We start from the raw sequence: 24025 nt of genomic DNA, 5'->3' as shown, positions 1-24025 counted from the left end.
CCAACTATAAACATCAGTGCACTATCAACGTTCTTCCCATAACAAATCCCAGGCTAGCTGCTAAAAAGAAAAACTAACTCTGTCCCAGTCAAAACCAGGACACACGGCCTTCTGCACAATGTGTAGTATCTAAGCTTAACACAGTGTAAATTAAGGAAAGGAAACAAGCTCTTTTAAATGTTTTTATTACAGAAAAACAAAAGGCTTACATTTGACTTAAAAAAGCAGCATTATTTTGTGAATTCCAAGTTATTACAGTGAAGTTGCTTTAAGAAACTTTGAGACCAAAGAAAAAAATGAAATGCCAGATCTCCCCCTCAGACAGCATTCTAGCTATGACCACAGCAAACTCCTTAATTTCACATCACTTCCAACACCCAGAATACGACTTTTACGCTCTTCTCCTCCCTGTGTCTTGTTGAACATAGCTGGAGAAGGATTTGGGGAAAACGGCAGTACATTTCAAGTTCGATTTTCAACAGCTCAGTACACATCCAATTGATACTGCAGTTCACAAGTGACGGAGACACACGCTTTCCTCCTAACCCCAGCCGCTAAACGTCACAGTTTTAACAGATCCCAGTGTGATCTGCTTCTTACACAGCATTTATCATATTCAGGTCCGTGTCTCAGAAGATTTCTCAGCAAGTTATTTGGCTGCTACTGATCATAAACACAAACAAAAACAAACACAAAAGTGAAGGCTCATAGTTGAAACAGTTCTTAGCAGTGCAGCAGAACATGGAATTTTTTTTTATTACACACCATAGAAGGAAAAGCAGTGTTCCAGTGACCACTTCAGGTTTTTACTAGGTCAAAAGCTGCAGGTTTCCAGCCTGACCCAAAATTAAATATGTAACTGTTCTGTATTTGAAATCTTAAGAGACAAAAAACAACAAAACATATTACTGCCTTAATAGTCCTACATTTTGACTAACAGCACTCAGTCGTTGTCATGGCTAAAGTCCAAAGAAATGTACAGGCTTGTCACTAAGTGGTTTTTATTTCTTTTTTAAAACAACTCAAGAGCTCTACACCATGTTAAAAAAAATTCTAAACACATTTTTAAGCATCTCACTCTTCAAATATATGCTAAAACTACACCTCAGACTCCGCAAAAAAAAATAAAAGCAAAAAAAGCAAGAAAACTCAAGTCACTATGTACAACTAGTTATAATGACAAAAAATGAAAAAAAGGCAATTCATAGAAGGAAAAAGGAGAAAACACAAAAGCAAAAAACCCCAGCATATCAGACACCTGCTACTCAGTATTCTATGAACTTTTTTTATTTTTTAATCTCCTCTCAAAAGGAAAAAGGTTGGACTCAAAATCAGACATGAAATTTTTCTTTAAAAAATTCCTAATCTCCTTAGATATAATTTATACTGTTTGATAACAAAAATCTTTGAAGTCAGGTATCTACGTACTGTACTCCTCACTGCAACATGTTACCAAGCTACTTAAACAGAAGAAACAAGTTTCTTTCCTACAAGGAAAAAGGATGCAAACGTTTTCCCTGGTTATGATTTGTATCATCATCAGGTTTACTCAAACACAGAACTTGTCTATTTAAGATTACTCATGTTTTTTATTTAAAATCCCTCAATTTAGTGCTATAGCATAGTAATTTCTTACGTGATCAAGCTGCCTTATAAGGAGAACATTATTATGTATTATATTTTACAGTATTACAGCCTTAAAAAAAAAAAAAAAGAAAAAAACAGCATGAATACTAAAAGGAAGAGCAATGTAAGTTTTGTTTCTGTGGTACTCTCCATGACATTGATGCCAAAGGCTGCTTTATAGCTTATCCTTGGATATTTTAACCCCGGACACAAATCAGTCCTTTTCACAGTCACAGGGTTGTATTCAAGGGATTTTTACGATTAAACAGGTAACAAAAACGCATTACACTGACCAATCTCTATGAATGTCATTATTACACTCCATTAACTCCCATCTTCAGAGTAGGTAACAGTCTCAAAGGAAGGTACCAACACCACCTCAAAAGATACGTAACAATCTGAATTAAACACTGTAAAACAAATTTACACCATTGAAAACGCTTGTCAGTAGAGGATTATGCAAAATAGAGGGTGTTTATATTTACGTCTTCCTTTATCAAGTTATACTGTGGATTCAGAAAACTTAGAGATCATTTGCACTATAAGTTTGTGTAAGCACTCATACAAAACAATTTAACAGGCAACCATGTTCTAAAATGTGTGTAATTTAGTTTTCCAATACTTTTAGCTGCTAAAGCGCTAATAAAGACTTCATTTAACATGTAACTCCCACTTCCTATATCAAGTAAACATTCTTGACTGCCAATAATTACATTATTACATGATAAAACAGTTCTCTAATTCCTAAAAATTTACATTTAACTTGAGAAAATAGAAGAGTTTGGGTTTTTTTTTATTGAAAATAACATGCAACAGGTAGAACGTGACTTCTTGGAAAATGTTCGAGTTGTCTTTAGCTATCAGGCTCTGAAAGACTTTACAGACTTCTTAATTTTTCTTAGTTTTTTTCAGCCTTTATTTTATATGAATAAGTGTTTAACTCAGCTGTAGTGGTAGTAGTTCATCACGTACACTGAGGTCAAGTGACATTATCTCACTGTTCTGGAAATGAACAATTCAAAACTCTTCAAAAAAATGGTCTAGAATTGTACGTGCAAATTCCTTCCAGTTGGAATTGCTTTTTGTTAATCTAAAGACGATGAAGAGAACATTCATATTTTTTGTCAATTTCTGAGAAAAGTTGAATACATGCAAGTCAAAACTACCATAATGCAGACAAAAAGGTCCTCTTTCATGAAGGTCATCAATAAATGACTACCCTCAATAAATAAGTCTATTTGGAAATTCTAAATAATTATTTTGCTAAACAACTTAGTCTTTTTTCTTTTCCACTATGTCTTTTTGTTTAAGCTCTCCATCTGAAAGTTCTGTGTATTTTCCATTCTTTTCCTCCTCTTGTTCTTCCTCACTGCCTTCATCCGTGAGCTCCCGATCACTGTTTTCCTTTTTAGCTGCCTCATGTTCATCTACCCCTCCATCTGTATCAGCTGTGCAGATTCCATAACACATAATGCTGATGACCCCCAGGGGCAACCCAAAGAGAAAGCATCCCAGAAGTGGAGAACTCTTGAACACAGACTGTTGAAACACAAATATGAAGTTAATAATACTTTCAGTGAATATACAAAATTACTGTATTATTTCTCATACTACTCTGTGTATTTATTCAGAAACATCCAAAATGCCAGAATCAGGTTGTTTGGGTTTTTTTTTCGTTTTGGGTTTTTTTTCAGAAATAATTAGTCGTCCTCATTTTAACAATCTGTAATATGAAGTCCATAAAAAAAGTCTTAGAACTTCAAAGATTACAATGTTGCATTGGGATAGTTGATGCTAACATGCCAACTGCATATCCTAGTCATTATTTGAAGCTTGAGAAACAATTGTTCTAATAGTGTTAAAATAACACTTTGAAACAACTAGTTTCATCTCTTACTTGTGCCTCATTCTCAAACTTAGTTTGAGTAATAAGGGATCTGCAGAACCGTTCTCTTATTAGATTCCTATTGAAGAGTAGTCTAATAGCACAGGAGGAAGGACTTTTGGTTTCAGAAACTGATGGCTAAATGTTGCACATTCACAGAAGTCTGGAAGCCACTCATACAAAACCATGAGATTTTTCAATTTAAATTCACAGCATAAGTTTCTTTGCTTGTGTAGGACAAGCGAAGAACTGGATTTGCATACATCTTCCCAACAAAATTCTGTTAAACATAATTAACCTATAAGAAAGCTGATAAAAATATTTTTTTAAAACACCAAGTGTAGTATTTAACTCCCTTATGTCCTAACTAGTTAGACTGAAACAGTAACATTTCTCTGAATGTGAAACTTACCAATTTCAGTGAAAGAATGTCAAAAGGGTGAAGGAAAAGATTTTGAATTCTCCCTTTTCTATCCCTTAAAATACATGTAAGACTAACACAGAAAAGGAATGAAGAATGGAGAAACTAACATATATTGAATATTTAGGACACTGGAAAACATTATTAAAAACTTTCATCAGGAAGTTTGTTTGGCTTAAATCTCATGTAAATATACCTGTAACATATACGCAATACATATAATATAAACAAACTCACCTAAAAATATTTCTAAGCCCTCTGAAAATATTTGCATCTTGACTCACAAGGGCACCATCTAATTTAACGAAAATTAAAACTTACCACTACAGTAGACTTGGCATCATAGATTATTCTCTTGATTCGTTGCAGAAGTCCATCACCACCCTGTGCCTGAAATTTCAAATGGAACCATGTCAAAACTGCTGACACTTTTCAGCTACGATTCCAAAAGTTCATTCTTCAGACCTTGCAATCTTAAGTCCCTTTAGAAGGAAACGAAAAGTAATTATTCTTGCATCTCATGATGCCCAGACACTCCAACTTCTCAAGCATGGACAAACATTTCAATAGTCTCATGAAAAATTATCTCACAGTTGTTTTAAACCATCAGTGCATCAGTAGCCTGGTTTTAAACAATCAGTGCATCAGTAGCCTGCCACTTCACTCTGTTACCTTAGAGGAACGCTAACAAAAAATACCAACTGTCCTGATGTAACAACTATAAAGTTACAGAGACGTTCTGAACTTTCCTGCAGCTGATGGATATCTACTTATGGATTACAACAGAAGCAGTTAGAAAAATTTAAGAACTAAGTAAGAAGAAGATATGAAAGTGTAACAAAGAAAACTTGTATCAAGCAATGACACACTATACCTACATTGCCACCTAATTTAGAAGTCTCCAAAATAACTACATGAATCCAGAAGCAATTTGCCTGTTGAACAGGACTAGTTTTCACCTGTCTTAAGCTGCCAGAGAAACAAATGGGAAGACAACCTTCGTTTTGGAAGTCAAATGACCAGCACTTGGCTCTCACCAAAACCCCTTAAATTACAAAAAAAGCCACAAAGATGAAACAGACTCGCAGAAGGCTACCTATAGGGCCTTACAGAAAATAACAAGAAAGTCGAGGTGAATAATCCAACGCCTCCCAAGAAAGGGAGGGGGAGAATGTTATACTTTTCAGAAATTTCACTGTGGTTCAGAAAGTCTGCATCCTACTACTCGTTTACCAGCAGACTTTAAAGACTGTCATTCCTCAACAGCTGCATAATTTCTTGGGCCTGAATGTAGCCAAAGTAGTGGCATTTTATCTCCACAGACACCATTTAGCTTACACGAAGCCTCATCCTGTGTTGTCTGTCGTGTATTAGCACTCTCACATACTACAGAGATGTGAATTCAGACAGACCTTTAATCATTCTAGCTGAAATACTGCACACAAAAGGTAGAAAGACCTAAGCGATACTATGGCAAAAAACACAAGGCATCACAAACGAATTTCCTCAAAGTTAAAAAACACACAGAAACCAATTTCACTTGTTGTTTCAATCAGAAGGATATATGTTTAAATAGAGTTAAATAGATGTTTGATAACACAATTCAATGCAATTAAAGCGTTAAAAAAGCGAGAACTGAAGAACAAAGAACCACCAAATAAGTCACAGGAATACCTCTCACCTTGCAACTGGAAGCCAGTAAAGTCATGAACAGCAAGCAAATCCACCCATATTCTGTTGCTACATCAATTTGTCAGATTAAACAAACTAAAGGACCCCATATGACTGAAACGATCTACAGTATTACTTGTCATTACCACCTGATGACCCAAAACTGCAGGCATAAAGTGGGATTCAGCTAACACAGTAAGCATTCAGTATACAGTGAACTGGGGCTTAAACTAACACAAGCCTCTCCCAAGAGGCAGCACAATGACTTGTTAGCACTGCGCCCCTTCATGGCAAAGCTTTCTTGCCCCATAAGTGCAAACGAGAGCTCTGATCCATGACTTCTTTCTTCACCCACACAACATAGTTTTCAGTACAACTTACAGAACACTGAGGGAATATGCAAACCTAAGTTAGTTTTGCCAACATTAAAAAATTGTCCAAGACATCAATTCCAGAGGGACTGATTAATTTTGTTGTTTTAACAAAAGACAGTTCATTTTTAGCTTTGGAGCAGAGACATGACTAAGCCTATGTCTGTTTGTAACACGCATCACAGGTATACCACTGGTTTTTGAATCTGAACTTATTCATCAAGCTATTGGATTTATTAGTTTACTGCTCAAAAGAAAGGGTAGAGTTGAATTATGCATTACAAAGAAAATTTTAAACAACTGCATTTAAAGTAAACCAGGAGATGAATAAAAAGCTGTCCACTTACTAGAGACACCAGTGAAAGGAATATCAAGAGAAGACAGGTAACTTGACGCTATAAACAAAAAAAGTTTGCCTTCCACAAGAGGTTCTGCACATGGCATAACAATCAGAGTCAGCAAATTTTCTTCCTACTTTACCATCTAAGGAAATAAACATCAACCAACATATTCCAAGTCACAATGAGGACTTACTTCAGCTGTACCATCCAAGATATTGTTAATAAACTGAACCATGTCTTCTGTGTTCTCAATGTGCCTGTCTGGTAGAAAATACTGCTGATTGGAGGTATTCAGTACAACAATAGTAGGGATTGTCAAGTCACTGGAAACATAAAACACAGTTTACACATTTAAAGAGCTACTGTGTAAAACACTGTAATTCAAACAATTCCTACATCAATTAAAAGGGTATCCATTAATCTTCATGTGTGTTCCTTACAGCACTTCCTTAAGGCAAGAGGGAAGGAGGGAGAGAATCACCTGAATGGTACAAGCATGTTTCTCATTAGTATTTTTTCCTTCACATCTGTGTCAGTGATGCTATTGAAGCTTATTGCCTTCTACATACCCATAGAGACTGCAAATCAGGTACCTTATGACTTAACAATTAGTAAGAGATCACAGATAGTAGCCTTGTATTTGAAATGTGCTATTAGCACAACACATTAAGTGTTTCAGTGCACAACGGGAAAAGCGTCATTCAAAAATTCAGTCCCATACAGCCATAGTCCAATTGATCAGCTCTGTCAATCAACCTTTACCTGTGGAGTCAAAAGAATAAGTCACATCAACCAAAGCTTTTCTACACCTCTTTTAGATATGGCAGATGAACTACAGAGATTTTAAACAATTATTACTCAGCATATGCGTATCATAGAATCAGAAAGAAAGGAAAAAAAAAAGAAAAAAAAAGGTTAGAAATTATCTCTGGAGATAAACCAGTATAATTCACTGTTGAAAGTAGCCCTACGTTGAAAATTAGATCAGGTTTAGGAAAATCTAATACTGCACAAGCACATTGTTCAACAAGAAAGATTAAAATACATTCAATAAGTAAGGTGAAAAGTCTCCTGTACTCTTTGCCAATTTTCCACAGTTCTGTCAATAAAGAATTTAAGTACCAGGTTGCTTTCCTTCACAGAAGCAATGCAAATCTTGTTTTTCTGTATTTTCACTCTTGTCTAATAGTGCCCCACTCATGTACATTTGTAACCCATGTAATATTGATGATGATTTCAGTCTTAACTGTAGCTATTGATCTACAATCAATTATTTCATGAAAATATTGTTTAGCATTTGCTCAAGATTCCCATTTTTCTTTGAAGTCATACAAATTATTCTAAATTTTCTCACACATTTTAGGTGGTTTGTTAGTTTCTTTTTCATTTAAATTCGAGTCCAAATCTACAAGTGAACAAGCCTAATACTCATATATGGAATTTTTCTAAACTCCTAGACAGCTGAATACTTTAAGACTTAAGGTGTGGACCACATTCCCAGTACTCAAGCTGAAAGCATGGTGACACCTCAAAAAATATAAGGCCAACTTCAGAGATAATGAAATAATTTCATCCTTCCAAAGGAACTTTAAAAAACCCAAGCAAACAACAAAACTTTGTTAGTAGTGACAATCTGCAACATAAAATTCTCTAAAACTCTTCCCTTGACATTTTAATTCTCTATTAGGAACAAACAAGAAATGTAAGTAGAAGGCCATCAAACCAAGTCACGTGCTTTTGCAAGTTCTTGGTAACAAGTTACGAACTTCTGCCAGAATACCTCATATCCCAGCCAAACAAGAACAAGTTTTATTACTTCGATGCAGAAAAGATCCCTTCCTTCCCCAAAGAAAAAAAAAAAAAAGAAAAAAAAAGTGCTTCTATTGCCTTTAACAGTCTGGTAACTGAGGTTCTTGGAGTTGGTTGTAGAGCAGCTGAAAGATAAACTCCATATAGAAATTTTATATGCTATATAGAGATTCATAAAAATACATTTAATATGTTTCTTCCAAGAGCTGAGGAATTTATACTTCACATACACCTAGAGTTGACATTCCAACGATGCTATATACCTTGGCTTACAAAAAGGTTTATATTTGCTTTCCGTAAAATACGTAACATTGTTTTCTTTTTTTGTGCGTAGTTTTAACGAGACCATTTTCAGTCCAGCAAGAGCATGTTCATTCACTGATGAAGAGACAGATAAATCATAACATCTACTCTAGGCGCTACAGCCAAGTTAATAAATGTACTTCCATCAGGGACCACTACTTCTGTCCCCATGAATTACACAATATTTTGTCCTTTGTGAAGAAACAGAATTTGTTCCTGTGTGCCCCTAGGATAGTAAGAAAAGCATTCTGCAAAAGATGTCTCCTACTCAGGAGCCTTTTTCTGTTTCCCCTGGCTGCCACCTCGTGGAAGACTGAAGCGTTTGCAACACGGTTTCACTCCAACTATTCAAGTAGCCTCATGAAGAGCAGCTACTTTTAACACTGAACATACTTTGCTGCATTCTTCTGCTGCTTTCCACTTATGCGGGAAATGTATACGTTCTGTTTAAAAAATAATTAAAAGCCTGTGAGCACTTTAACAGCAACTTCCTGTATACTACAAATTATGAAATCAGGGATTTTGCAGATTAAGTCAAACAATCCACTGGAACAGATCTTGCCACAAGATCGCTACCGCTGTGAAGTGACATTTCTGTCTTCTTCCCCCTTCATTTTCTTCCTCCCACAGACCTCATCTCCCGCCCCTGCTCCTTTGCACATCAGTTCTGGTAATCAGCAGAATACATTTAAGAGTTTTGCTGTATCAGCAAAATAACTCCCCTACTCGCCTAGCCAAAAAAGCAAATGCTTTTCTGCCAGGTAATAGGCTGGAACAGCTCAGCAGACACTCAGACAGAAGAGGCTGCAAAGGAGAAGCAACTAATGAACTCGGGAAGGTCTCACTTTTGGCAACTATAAAGCACTAGATTAATCACATCACTTCAACTGAGACACAGTTGTTGTTAAATTAATTGTATTCCAGTGTTAATCTGCAGACATTCCACAGAAATACAGACCTTGCGCCTCCTGAATCCCTGTGAAGCTCCTAGAACCTTTAGGGGCACAAATACATGCTTTGTTCATGCTTTGATCCCCAAGAAAGGGGTTGAAAAACTTACAGAGCTGGCATATTGACTCCTGTTTTTCCCTTTTTTCATTCCAAAGGCGAGAGGAGAACAAGAAGTCAACTGTAGATGCCAAGCAATTTAACTCTCTCATTATGTACTTTTAGACAAGCATCATAATAAGTACAAACATCAAGCATCTTCTTAAACTACTTATATATTTCAAAATGTACCACATACATAAAGTGCAGACAGCATCTTCCATGCATTTTATGCTTCTTCTCTGCAGAAGCATATTTCTACGCATCAATCTTAAACATGCACCAAGAATTAAATGTGCCTCTTCAGAATAAAAAACGTCGATAATGCATAACCATTATTTACATTTCCTGTTACAATTTCACATAACTTTTGTCTAGTGCCCTGTAAATTTAACGAAGGAAAAAAATCCACAGTTCTAATAGAGTAATTAATTTAACAAAGTAGACCTGAAAGCTAAGCTTTGTCAATCAGCATTATCAGTAAGAGAAACTTCTAACATTAAATTATACAGTTTAATTCAACAAAAAAACTGATACTATTTACATACTGAATTCTGAGGACAGTGATTGTTTTTTTAACCCATGAAAAGTAGGAATTCTTCAGAAGATTGTTTTCAATTAAATATACTTAGCAACAAATACAAGAAAATAAAGAATATTCAAATAAGAATTTACTTACTCCATTAGTAAGCTATTAATGTAATCATTTCCATCCATATGGCCAAACTGGAAATCCCTGTAAGAGAAGCAGTGAAAAGCAGAACGATGAAAAAGAAAACAGAATAACGGGTTTCAGCAGAAGTTCTTACTTAAACACTTTTCCTATAACTGAAGATGAGAGCACACACTCCGCAATATAATTCAGAAATTGACGATCTACAGGACAATCAGCATCCCAAAACGCACTTGGTTCATGGAATAGTCTTACTAAGTATCAGTATATGAATATAAAAGCAGGCACTGTAACATTTTTCATGTAGAAAAAAAACAACTGCTGCTTCGAAAGGTTAATGCAGAAGTTCATTCATACCACATGTGCTTACCTGTGAAAGTGATCCCGATAATCTCTAGCAACTTCCTGAATAATAGATTTTAGTCTGGAGGGGAAAAAAGTGATATTGATAATCCAGGATATACACTATCAAAATATAAACAATAAACATTGAGATTTTCCCAGTAAGCAGCAAGTAGTACCTCATCAGCAATAAGAATTCCCTATTCCATTAACAAAAACCACCTCGATCATCTTGCTTGGTTTCTAAAGGTTCTAAGGGACCATCTACCACATCACCTCAGCACGAGAAAAAAAGTCAGGCTGCTTCACTCCATCTATTGCCTTCTGATATGCAGCACTGTAACTCTGAAGAAAATTCAAAAAGGACTGGGCAAATAGCATACAGTACTCGAACGGTATTTTCTGTCTAATTATGTGTGCAATTAGAAAGGGACAGAGGAAGGTCTTGTTCCTCTCCATCTCTTCAGCAAACTCCAACCCACCGGAAAACATCCCTTCTTAAAATAAGTTCCACAGACAACTAATACACAAGTCTCACTAAATAAATTTTTAACACAAATGAGCTGAAGAACAGTCATTTGTTTAAACATACTAAGTTCATATCAAAGTCATCTGAATGCAAGCATTTTTGTCTATGTTTAAAAGGTGACACATTAGCTTTAAAAAGCTATGCAATCACTGTTTGCTCCTGTGATCTCATTAACAAATGGCAGAAGAGCAATACAGGAACTCCCATCACCTCACTGAACTCACATGTGCTTCAACAGAGCCATAAATTAACTTACTTCGGTAGGCTGAAGTCATAAATTAGAGAACATCCACAAGTTACAACCATTCATTTAACCTGGCATTTCTGAATATTTAAGAAACTTCCATGACTCTATGTCATACCAGCACGTATCTCTCATAGCGTCACCAATACTCAAGTCTGTACCTGGTATGTTCCACTGAAGAGTTTTTATCATCAATGACTGCAATAGCCACAAGTTTTCCTAAAATAAGGAATAAAATACTTGAAACCATTTAAAAAGAAACATGTATTCTCAGATGGAAAATACACCAATCTAGATCAGATACTCTCCAGGGACAGGAATTAGTTTTAAGTATAAACCAACCTTGATACCAAATAGCCTCTTCTAGCTCACTAAATCGTGGTTTTCTTAAAGCTACTGAAAATAAATTAAGATGTGGCTTAATGTCACACCACTAGCATTCTATGAAAAGCCTATCTAAAGAAAGAAGTTGAAAGGTGAAAATGCACAGATAAAAATTAATTCCCTACTCAAGCTGCATATTTGCATATAGCTAAATATGAGGCTATGAAAATATTTATTATATACTGGCAATTAAAAACTGATTCTAAGTGATTGACTCACTATTGCATGGATTCAGTACTGACTATTTTTCACACTATTGAAAATCTAGAGTATTACCCTTATAGAAAAATAAAAATACATGGAAAGTTTACTGGCAGAGACCAGAATTCATTACATCAGAATAACAACTTGGTTCACAGACCTCTGTCACAGGATCTTAAAGACCAAACACCAGAATATATAAATCTTTTCAGGATTAACTTTGTGAAGTTTTTCTGATTAAAAAAAAAAAAAAAAGAAGCCTCCTAAGGTAAATGAGATCAAAATGTGTTTAGAAAGCTGGCCAAAGGTTCTCCAAATGAAGTACTTCCTACTAGGAAAGCAGATCTGTTAACAGTGTAGTCACCAGCTGTGTTAAATAAAGCCTCTAGAGCACAGAAGAACAGTTTACGTCTCTCTAGATGCCACGATTCACTCAAAACCCTCCCCATCAAGCCAATCTACTGCTCAGTTCCTACCTACCACCATGCCACAGGAAGCATTCCTCTCAAGAAAATAAACTCACTCTTCTTCAAGTAGCACTGAAGAGTTTTGAGAGCAAGAACAATGACTGATCCTCAGGCTTGCTTTGTGAAATAGCAATAGCTTCTCCCCCCTTGCTTCTTCCTCAGTCGTCACTTTTCCCATTTTTTTTTCCACACCCTAAGACACTACCAGTGAATACACTAGGAGATGACTACTTTTTAGACCCAAAAAGAGATGTAGATAAATTTCAGGTACTGTGTATTTATACATAAAGCTCTTAAAAATAAATGATGGCTTCTCCATTGTAATAATAAATTCAGGGGTTTTTTTGTAATTTAAGAAACTGTTAGACAAAAATGTAACAGGAATAAATATGCTACATATAAATAACTTCTAACAGCACTTCTGTAAATTACCTTTTAAAACAGTTGTAATAATATTAGTTTCACAAACATGTAAGAACCTAGATGTTCCATAATCTTTAAAAGCTGAAAGAACTCAATGTTACATTGAATATAAACTTATTTCTTTTGAAACAGAATGCAGATCATAAGGCTTGGAAAAATCAACAGTATTTCTTCTGCTACTTCAGAGTATGTGTAACTTAAGAGCAGTACAAGTCATTTGCCTATTCCAGAAGTCCCTTGGCTGTAAAGCTGTCAGTTGGCTTGCAAAAGAATTTAAAGTATTCCAAGAAAAGTCCTGTTTGGCACATGCTCTCCTCCCTTCCTTACAATATTAACTTTAAAAGATATCTGAATCCATTAGATGTAAGACATATCTAAACACATTCACATCTGATACTTCTAAACCCAGTCACAAAATTCCTTGTAAGTATTCCAAGAGTTAATATGTAATTTATGCAAAATCTAAGATTCTCTTAAATTAAGTGTCTTAGTAATTTTTTGAGAATGTTACAGGATTAGACACACTAACTTTTACGTTGTGAAGAAAGGACTACTGTAGGTTTTGGATGAAGCCTCTAGTCAATAGAAAAGGTCTCACCAACATCAAAAAAAGATTGACCCTATCAACTCTAACTCTGAGATTAATTCAGTTTTGAGGTTTTAAAACCGCATTCCTAGCACTTCTTATATTTTCTTAGAATTAAGTACAAGAGATGGGAAAAGCTCAGTGGTAGCAGCCTCTCACCTGTATCTCCAAGTTCATATAGCGTAAAGCCATCTACATTAAGATAACCTTGAAATCTTTCTCTATTTATCCAGGATGACAAATCACCATCTTCATATTCTAAAAAAAAAACCCAAACCAAAACAAAACAAAAAAACAAAGAAGAGAGAGAATGCTGAAAGTTAAAAACATATCATGCATTAATTTTTTTTTTTTTTTAAGGTGGGCAATCAGATTTAGTTATTTCAGTATTATAGAGGCAAACATTTTTTTTCCGCCTTTTTTCCTTTTATTGTTGTTAGATAAGATCTCACACATTTCTGGATATTTCTCTTCAGTTTTAAAACTACTAATGGTATTTTCATTGTTGAATAAAAAGTAAATGTATTAAAGCAAAGTATGAAAAGTTGACTTGATGATTATTTTTTCCCAAATCAAGGATAAACATTACTATTCCAGAAGATAACTGTGACCCAGTGAAGAAAAGAACAGTTCGATCACTGTTTTGAAAGGGAAGCGGTCAAGTTTCAAAGTGAAGATATACAAAAATAAAGAAGGCAATACTTGTGAAAGTCCTTAAATGAACAGAAAGCAACCAAGAAAAAACAGATGCATTAACAGCATTGTGAATGTAAACGAACAAATATTTACATATGATTCAGAATCAGTTATACTGAAGGCTACAATTTCAGATGCTAGATGTTTTCAGTTGTAAAGGATCAAATTCTAACACATATCAGCAACACCTTTAAAATTAGATCTTAATCACGAGTAAAAAAGAAAAGTGCATATAAACATATATACGATGTATAGATACACACACACGTATAAACACACATTAAATAAATCTGCATTAAAGTCTATTGTATAGAGTGAATTATCAATAACTTCAGGTCAACAACTAATTGTCAAACTTTTTCTTACAGTGAGCTCTTAAAATTTCTGCCTATCACAGTAGTTGCACATATAATCTTATCTAGTCTCTTATACTGCGTCTTTGCAACTTGTCTGATTTACAGCAGTATTTCTAGTACATTATAAAAGAGTGACATTTTCAGAAAGTAAATGAGAAGCCTAGATTACAAGTTTCATGTCTGTTTTGAAAGGTGTGGAAAAAGCAAGTAGGTCACACAGCAAAAGGCAATTCAGAAGTCTTCCTCTTTGACCAGTTTTCCTTCTCCAGGCCTGTTAGGAAAAAACAAACAAAGCGACCCCAAAACAACACAACCAAAAGTCCCAAAACACTAATGCAAACCAAGGAGGCTGTAAAGTGTATTTTTATCTGGCAGATGACTGGTAAGGCAACAGATTGAAGAGGAAGAGAAGTATAGCCATTCTATGAAATCACAAAGAATATACTTGATGGCCCATCTGGAGTATTTTGCTGTGGTACTATTGATCCTCAGCAATTAAAACAGCAGAATAATCTTCTAAGTGATATTAAGTTTTCAACTTAAACTAAAAATTTGTATTTAAAACAATCTAAATCAAGAGTAGATGTACTTGTAAATAAGCAGTGTACCTATAAGCCAACCCATAAGATGCAATCAATGTATTTGCATCTAACAGACCATAAAGCACGGGCTTTACAGTATATAGTCCAAGTATCATCTAGCACTTATATACAGATATCAAACATACGAATATACAATTTTTATATAAATGGCAGGTGTACTGCTGTCAGTAGTGTTACAAAACACTACCAGTCTCAGATGGCCATGCTACAGTCTACACAACGAACAAGTCAGTCAAAGTAGTTTATCCAGCCTAAAATTGCTTATCAACTGCTCCAGTGACAACAGCTCACATCTCCTTAACCTCTTTTTGTGCAGGACACGTTCAGGAAGGGAAAAACAGAACTGAATGGTCAACCGTTCTATGTATGAATAGCACATCCTGTCAGGTATATACGGAGGTATAGGTTATGCTGTCTGATCCTTTCCCACTACCAATACCCAAGTAACACAAATGTGAAAGTCACATACGCTCAAAGCTATCAGAAAAGGCCCTCCAAATTTTCATATTGGGAATAAAGGTAGAATCAGTTTCCTCTTCCTTCGCAGTTTTTGAAGGAAGGCTTGCTGTACTAAGAAAACATACATCCTGTACTGCCAATGCACAAAAATCTCAAACTAGACCCTTTTACACAAGCTCTGAGCAGAGTACACACCTGAAAAAAGTCAAGTTAACTTCAAGAGAGAGAGATCTGTCAGGACGAGCACTTAGAGAAAATCTGATTAACTGTTTGGAACTGGAAATTCATTTTATGTGTGACTTCTCCTCAGCAAGAGTTTTCTTCTATTTTGCATATGATGAATTCGGACAGTGAGTGAAGGGATAACTTTTGTTAAGTGTATTAATGCCAGCAAAGCAATAATTTTAGAAGCTACATCTTACTGATAACACAAAGCAAACGTCATCACTTCTACTTCGGTATTGCTAAACCCAATTCCTTCTCAAATGCATTTTGTTCCGTAAGAACTAATTAGTTTTACCTCTTCTCCTTCATGAAAGAGCTGTTATTTATCATAAAATTGGGAAATTCCCAGCACCCCAATACAACCTTCAAAAAAATCCCAACTGTTCCACTTTCTCCATATATACTTTAAATGTCTTGCCTTATGGTAGTGTCCACTTTTACTTACCATCATAAACAAAGTAAGTTCCATCTTTGAAGACCACAACAGCCGGCAATTCAGGCAACGTCACATACTGAAAGAGAGGTGGTTTTCAATTAATCCATGGAAGATTAAAAGGTTGTTAAACAAAGAAACAAAATCTTAAACTGTGGAAATGCAGTCCGTGGGGAAAATCTCAAAGTACATTTAAATGATTTCTGTCTACATTTACTAAAATTAATTTATCAGCTTCCATATATGAAAAAATAACGCAACATAAACATAGCTTTGAGATGTAGGTCTCAAAGCGTAAACGAAGCAGGATTTTTACTAGTACCTGCAGTAGCATGAAGGATATTCTATTGGTTGGACATGAATTTTAGACAGAAGATCAAAACTTGAGGGTTTTATCAATCATGCTCTCTGTTCCCGATTTGTGCTGCTGTCAGCGTACCTGTCACACTGTTACTTCTACTAAACAGACAGTCAATATTGTAGGGTAAAATAGTAACGTTGATAACATGTCCCACTAAACCTGGGCTATTTCCTGCGGTTCAGGCTCATGGGAATATAAAGACGGTTTCAGCAGACAGGGATGCAAATAGTCCTAATTTAGGCAAACAGAACAATGAACACCTGTATTACCATCTACAACATGGTATTTAGGATAGTCAGCAACATACTCAAAAAAATACATTTCCCTTGGAACTTGAAAGAATATTATCCAGCTCATGTTTTCAGTAAACTGCCACAGAACAAATATCACATCTACTCCTTTTCTGCTTGCTATCATTCTAAATTAAAATTCTAATAGCATCTGTGGTTAAGAAGGACTCTATCATGAGCTTAGTTTTGATGATGATGTTCGCTGAGTTGTCTAATTTACTGGTATGTTTGGGAAACATAAGAACAGTATCATGAGTGCTTTACCAAATGATATGCCTTCTGTAATCATTCTAAATTATCTTTCTTGGAAATAAATGTAAAAGCAGTAGGTTTATAATGTAACAGCTCACATGAATGAGCAAGACAAAGGTAATTCCAGATGAGGGTTTATCCTCTATTTATCCAAAACATAGTTTAGCATCTTTAAAGCAGAAATCAGTCTACGTACAAGTTTACGGCTTGCAAAAGATGCCTGAAGCTTGGAAGAAGATTACCTAAGATGACAAAACAAAGCCAAACAGTGAACACTGTCATGCAAAGCCTCATTACAACTAGCAACCAGTGATTTCACAAGATTTTTCTTCTCTCCATAGAATACTGCATATCTTCACTATATCAGTGTAAATGACACTTGTGGGAAATGCCATTTGGTGGGAAAAAGAGCTCACTGCTTGTATCACTGAGACCACAGAATCTCAAGAGCTCCAGCCTTTTACACTCTTTCCACTTCATGAGTGAACAGCACTTTTCTTGCTCAGACGGGGTTCAAGTGCAAATAGCAATATTCAAATTGAGGTAGTTTTTGATACAAGGCTTCTGGAAATCTAACAATACACTATTTATAATGTGGTCAGTTCTACTTATGATGTTTGAAAAAGCAGGTGCCTAAAAAAAATAAAAGCTAGTTCTCACTCTGCTAATCCCAAACTAATTTCAAAGCCATGCGCTATCAGGCTTGGAGCAGACTTAGGTCCCACTTGGAGATAACAATAAATGAAAAAGCCTCTTGATTTTGCTTCAACACATAAGCAACAACGGTTAGACTAACAACAGCAGTACCAATTTTTTCCACCCTTGTGACTAACTAATTTCCTTGTTACAGAATTGTCCAAAGAGCCATGAGAATTCCACAGCCAGTAGACTGGATCAGTTGTCCCCTGGGCAGACTAACGTTTTGATCAGCTGCACTGCACACGGTGAAAATAACTTACCTTTTCACTTCTCTGATTATTAGGGTACCAGTGCTACTCCATGCCACAGATCCTTAAACTAGTTACAAAAGTTGTTGATGAAAGGGCTGCCAGGAGCAAGAAGAGCTTTGCATTGGCTAAAAATGAAAGTATCTACCTTCTAGAGCAGATTGTATGGTCCATGTTGAGCTCTGCATACCTTCTGATATCTACTGATCAAGTACTTTGGCCAATACAAAGCAATGACAGACTGAAATTTAGTTTGTATTCTTTAACCATGTAGACTCAAAAATTAAATGTTTCAGTGTAATTAGTTTGAAAATTTATCAAAGCCAAACATATTGTAAGAAGCCATGTCTGTGCCATCAAAACAGTAAAATTATAGATATGAGAACTATGCTATTTCCGAGGAAATAGTAGGAACTGAAACAGCTTACCTCAGGCAGCACATCTTCTGAGGCAGAAAAAAAGTATGTATAAACTATTAGTTCTGAAGCAACTTCAATGTATTTTTCCTGCAAAAATACAAACAACATTTTTTAATTTCTGAACTTTTAGTATGCTTCAAAAAAAAGTTGTGTGACATACCTTATCTTCAAAGAGTAATTAGAAAACATGGGTATGACACGAGATTGTAAAAGCACTTTAATAAATGTAAAAAAAAATTAGAATTTATTACAAGCATGCACTTCAGCCTTTGAACTTTATAGACGATATTACGTTTGTGAATAGTCAAAAGAAGTAACTTTATTTAACCAAGCTGCAAACCTTTAAAGGAGATTCACCACCAACATACACAAAAAGCACACGATGCCTCTTTTGCACATGCTCGAACATATGCTGGCTAGGAAGTGGCCTGATAAGAGGTCTAGGAGGAGGAAAAAAAGATAAAGAAAAACACCTCAGTTTCTGCAAGCTGCAAAAGCCAAACAAATAAAAATCCTCAATAAAATGTCATACAGTTTTTTGTTTTTTTTTTTTCTTTAAACTGCATTCCTCAGTGCAAATTCATTTAATTTTTCCATTTGTTTCAGTTTCCACTAAAAGCAAAACAACTAAAAATCCCTCTAAAATAAACTTATGTTCCTCAAATAGCACATTTAAATTTGAAATTAACATCTTAGTATATAATGCTCCTATGAGGCAAACATGCATGCCGTTGACTGGCCACAAGATCACGGATTAGGTTGCGTTGGAAGGGACTTTAAAGATCATCTAGTCCAACCGCCATGTCACAGGCAGAGACACCTTCTACATCAGGTTGCTCAAAGCCCCATCCAATGTGACCCTTGGACACTCCCAGGGACAGGGCATCCACAACTTCTCTGGGCAACCTGTTCCAGTGCCTCACCATCCTTATAGCAAAAGAAGTCTTCCTTATGTCCAATCTGAATCTATTCTCTTTCTGTTTATAACCATTGTCCCTTATCCTGTCAGTACAGATCCTGATAAAAAGTCTGTCTCCATCTTTCTTATAAGCCCTCTTCATATAGTGAAAAGCCACATTAAGATCTCAGTCATTTGAGAGAGAAATTCTGAATGTAAGCACAGCAGCTAGAAAACGTGGACTTAGAAATAAATGATCTTACAAAATTCTAGTAAAGTACTAGAGATCACTGATTTTCCTAAACCACAGAATTCTGAACATTAATTAATATTATGTACCTATATTAATGTTTCTTAATTATATCTAAGAACAAAGGAAAGAAATATGATTTTTTTTCTCCCCAAAGATTACTGCCTATAGCATTTTGAGGCCACAAGCCACTGCAGGAAAGGAAGATAAAAACAAGAGAAACTGTTATGAACAATTCTGTAAAAGCAACGCTTATGTTGCCAATTGCCATAAGTTTTCAGATGCATAAGCATATACGAAACTGATATTTTTAAGGTAACTTTTGAGTATTAAACAGATTCTGCCTTAGTAATGATGTCTATCTATCAGCCAACATTTAGGTCAGTATTCTTGTTTCTGGATTCCATGAGTTTCATTTGTTCACAGTTTCCACTACTTTGAAAAGCCCTCAGTTCTTGCACTGTAAAAAAGGTATTACGACTAGCCAGTCTCTACTTACCTTTTCCATACCACTTACCAACAGTCTCACATGCAACCACAGGTATAGTACATATAGTTTTTCACTTCAAATCAATGTCTTGTTCTTTTTTAAATTGATGTAATTTTTGGCCCAACTCAAAATCCTGTGCAAGTTTTAAGCCACCAGAACCAGTCTCACAGAAGAATATACTTACCCTGCTACTCTATTAGCAAATTCAATTATATCATCTTTAGTTCTAGGTCCTCTATAGTTGTATGCCAAGTCCCCTTTTAAGCTAGATAAATAGGAAAGACAAAAAATAGAACAGAATTGAAATCAACTAAACTACATCTGCACATGTAGGTTTACTCAATCTTTACATGTTTATTACAGCCACCTTACAGCAAGCGATAAGAAAGATAATTTTTCACATAGCCAGATAAAAGAAGTGGTCAGCAAAATATAAAACTCAGTAATGCAATACAACGCGTTTATAGAGTAAAAGCTTATTTACATAACATCTGATTTACTGACTTTTCAAAATAATAAACATTCTTTTATGATTATTTTTTCCTAGAGCATGCCAGTCATTTACTCTGTAAACATACAGGTCAGCTGGAACACTTGCTTATGACCACACAAAAAACCACACGCCCAAACTAAACTCCAAATATCCAACATTTATACCGCTTAGGGATTAGTCCTTGTAAAAACCAAACATATAAACTTCTTTAATGCTTTATAATAATTCAGAAGTATCAAATGACCTGCAAAACCTTCTGAATTTATGCACTAAATTAAGCTTCCACAAGTGATGGTCAGTTTGCTGTACTCTGCTGACATCAGATGCAGCAGATTTGCATTACAAGAATACTCAAGTAAGTTTCACTAATTCTAACAGGTTTTCTTTGAATCCATACAGGTGTAAGAAACTCACAGGAAAAAAAATAATCATCAACCACATTTTCTATGCCTCCATATGCCAATAAAGTTTTCCATCCTTAAAGATCAATAAGCTAAACATTTCTGCCACCCTTTTGAGAAAACTAACTTGACAAGATTTATTATGTATTATGAATACTATTTGCTTAAACAATAACCTGCTAACAAACACAGTACGTTCATAGTAAAAAATACTCAAAATTACTATGCCTTTATTTAACACGACCTTGTACTGGACTGCATACTTTACATGTTAAAACATCATGTACATATAACAACATCATGTTGTCCTCTATTGATTTTTTTTTTCATTCCATGAAGAAAAAAAAATACATATGCTTCTCTTGTCAAACAACTGCTCTCACACTTCACCCTATATCATAACCACTACTGTCATCTACATAAGATTTTCAAGTAAACTGAAGAGAAGAGAGAGGTAATTAAAAATAAGAAAATGCAATCGGCAACTCACAAAAGTTAACAGGAAGACTCAGGTATGCAGTTACTGACTGAATCATTGTTAAGGTGTCAAATCAATTGGTGCACAAAATTTCTTTTAAGAATAATAATTTAATACATGTGCATATTTGAAATATATATTTATACACGTAGACTTTTACAAAGTTGCCTAGAAAACAGCAGTTAAATGAATTCTGAATTTGCTAACTTGCCTTTAAGAGTTCTGTTTCTAAAGACAAAGCTGGGTATTACTGAATTTCAAAGTAAAACAGTCCAGTAGAAATAAAAGATAATGTCAAAATGAGATGGTGGAGTATTTCTGTTTGGTCTTGGTTTTGGTTTTGATTTGGGGGCTTTTTTCTGGTTTCTTTGTTTGTACAGGATTTTTAAGCAGAGTCCACTATTTTTTTTTTTTTTGTACTGTCATGGAATCAGTGGTAAGACAGGTGACTCTTAGAAATTCAATGGGATGCATCAACTTACAGCTTAATTGTTGGATAGCCTCGCACTCCAAACTCAGATGCAATACCTGAAAGAAACATGTAAATATCAAAGTAAATTGAGACTTTCTTGCTCTCCTACCTTAAATCTTTAAACATAGTTTACTGTTCAAGTCAGATAAAACAAATGAAAAACCTACCACTTAGTACAATTTACTTGCTTTAAAGAAGCTGCTGTTATGAAGCTACATCATTAAATTTTGGACCTCTTTCTGGGGTATTGCAAGGTCCCAGCATAGGCTCTCAATTCGCAGGCCACAAGTCAAATGTCGTGAGAATACTCTAAATACATCGCTTGGTCAGTTTTCAACAAAAGGTAGTACGCATTTGATATGCACATACAATTGGCTGGAAATATGAGAGGCAAGAATTAAGCATCATGGATGTAGAGCGGTAAATACTAATGCTTAAAACAAACATAAAGGACATCTAACTACTCATGCTACAAAAAAGAGTAACAATAAAAGTGTAGTATCGTACTGTAGCAGTTTCAAAAAGTCAGTTTTTAAATCATATTCTGCAGACGTAGATGTCTACAGTTATCAGCTTCACCAGAAATAGACACTTTCTAAGCAATCAGTTACTCCTGCTTATCAATGTGGTAAAAAGTAGGACAATTGCAGAACTTTTTCTCCCATGTCATGTTTGTTTAAAACCTTGTATATTACTTCCATCAATTAGAGGAGTACAATTTGCAACTACCCTTCCAGTTGCGAACATGGCAACTGCTACGTTAAACAACGCTTTCCAGTCAATTTGTGTTTTCCAAAAGTTAAACTAAGTAGTCTTCAAAAAAGACTAAAATTAGTCTAAAATTCTGACAACGCTTGTGCAATTCCCTACTGAAAAACAAACCTTGCAGTCAAAATGCACCAAGACTCAATACTTTTAACATAAACTTTCTGAAGCTACCAACCACATGCCAGAGCAGAAGATGTGGGAAGACTTGTGTGCAGGACTCTCAGCTTAGAAATCATGACCTTAAGGTTGTTTGCCTGGATCAAAACCCTAATTGCACAGAACTCCAAATAAAACTAGCAGCTCACCTACTGGCATCTTAGCCAAAGGAGACTGAACTGAGAAATACGTGTACTAGGATCAATTTGATTTTGATTCTTTTCTCTCACAGCTGTACTACACAGATCTAGAATGCATTAGTGTATTAGAACGTTCAATCAGAAAAAGCTGTTGCCAGGCAGTTAATTTCTCCTTGTACGCTCTTGAGACCAGTCAGAACTACAAAACAGAGATTTTTTTTTTTTTAATATATACTTTTTAAAACATCCCAGCCATGGAGATTATTAAAATCCTCTTGACATCATGGAAGTGACTGACTTATTTACATCATCATCATCTCCACTTGTTGATATGAGGAATACAGTACAGGCAAACAGCAGCAATTAAGCCAGATCCAGCTGCGACACATTTCTACTTCGGTCACAGTCAGTAGGCTGCTGAGTCTAACCCCCATGAAAATTCAACTGATGCCACACCGAGTGATTGTTTTGTGGATATAACTGCTGCATCCGCATTCCACCCAGCTACCAGAGGCGACACTTATTGGATGCTTTACGTGTTCAGCTGTGATCTCAACCCTCTGATGACAAGGTACCCAAAGTTCAGATTTTTCACACTACGTGACGTTCCTATTAGGAACACAGAACTATGCAGAGCCAACCACTCATCTTCCTTCCTAGTCACACGTGTGTGCCCAGCTGCATTTCCTTCTGATACTCTCAAGAATGAATTACTTGGATTTCAGAGAATCTTTACATTGGGAAGACATTAAGGAGAGTTGACTGAGCTTTTCATATCCAGATGTTGTAAAATTTCCACTTTTAAAATGAAAGTATGAAAGCATTCCGAAAGATTTATCGGACTCTATTCTTCATAAAACTGGTAACAAACCTGAGAAGAAAAACATTTTCAGGGCACAAAAGAAACCTTGTAGATTTTAGTAATTTTTAAATATGCAAAACTGAATTTTAAAACAAAATCAAAGTGCCGATTTTGTTCTAGGTATCAAATATAAAAAAATCAGGACCAGGATGGTAGATGCAAATATTTCAAGGTAAAAGTTTATATAATTTAAATGATAAAGAATTTGACATACATGATTGGAATATTAGAGATCCACCAAATCTATTCCCACT

The 24025-nt window shown here is 35.3% G+C and overlaps 1 protein-coding gene across 1 annotated transcript in view; it reads right to left on the bottom strand.

The window, feature by feature from the left end:
- Positions 1-169: 169 nt before the first annotated feature.
- TMX3 (thioredoxin related transmembrane protein 3) overlaps positions 170-24025 on the bottom strand; it is a 30096-nt gene continuing 6240 nt past the window's right edge. The window contains exons 5-16 of the mRNA XM_086609179.1: positions 21856-21901; positions 20186-20266; positions 18704-18803; positions 18373-18450; positions 16107-16173; positions 13483-13581; positions 11424-11481; positions 10518-10571; positions 10154-10210; positions 6509-6638; positions 4254-4322; positions 170-3165 (exon numbers count right to left, since the gene is read on the bottom strand). Coding sequence (XP_086465305.1) covers positions 2899-3165; positions 4254-4322; positions 6509-6638; positions 10154-10210; positions 10518-10571; positions 11424-11481; positions 13483-13581; positions 16107-16173; positions 18373-18450; positions 18704-18803; positions 20186-20266; positions 21856-21901 — 1106 coding nt within the window. The 3' untranslated portion in view covers positions 170-2898. The remainder of the gene's footprint in view (positions 3166-4253; positions 4323-6508; positions 6639-10153; positions 10211-10517; positions 10572-11423; positions 11482-13482; positions 13582-16106; positions 16174-18372; positions 18451-18703; positions 18804-20185; positions 20267-21855; positions 21902-24025) is intronic.

This window comes from Tauraco erythrolophus, chromosome 3 (genome assembly GCF_009769465.1).
Source record: "Tauraco erythrolophus isolate bTauEry1 chromosome 3, bTauEry1.pri, whole genome shotgun sequence".
In the NCBI taxonomy this organism is placed as follows: Eukaryota; Metazoa; Chordata; class Aves; order Musophagiformes; family Musophagidae; genus Tauraco; species Tauraco erythrolophus.
Note: the sequence above shows the minus strand (reverse complement) of the source record. Positions and strands in the feature narration are given on the sequence as shown.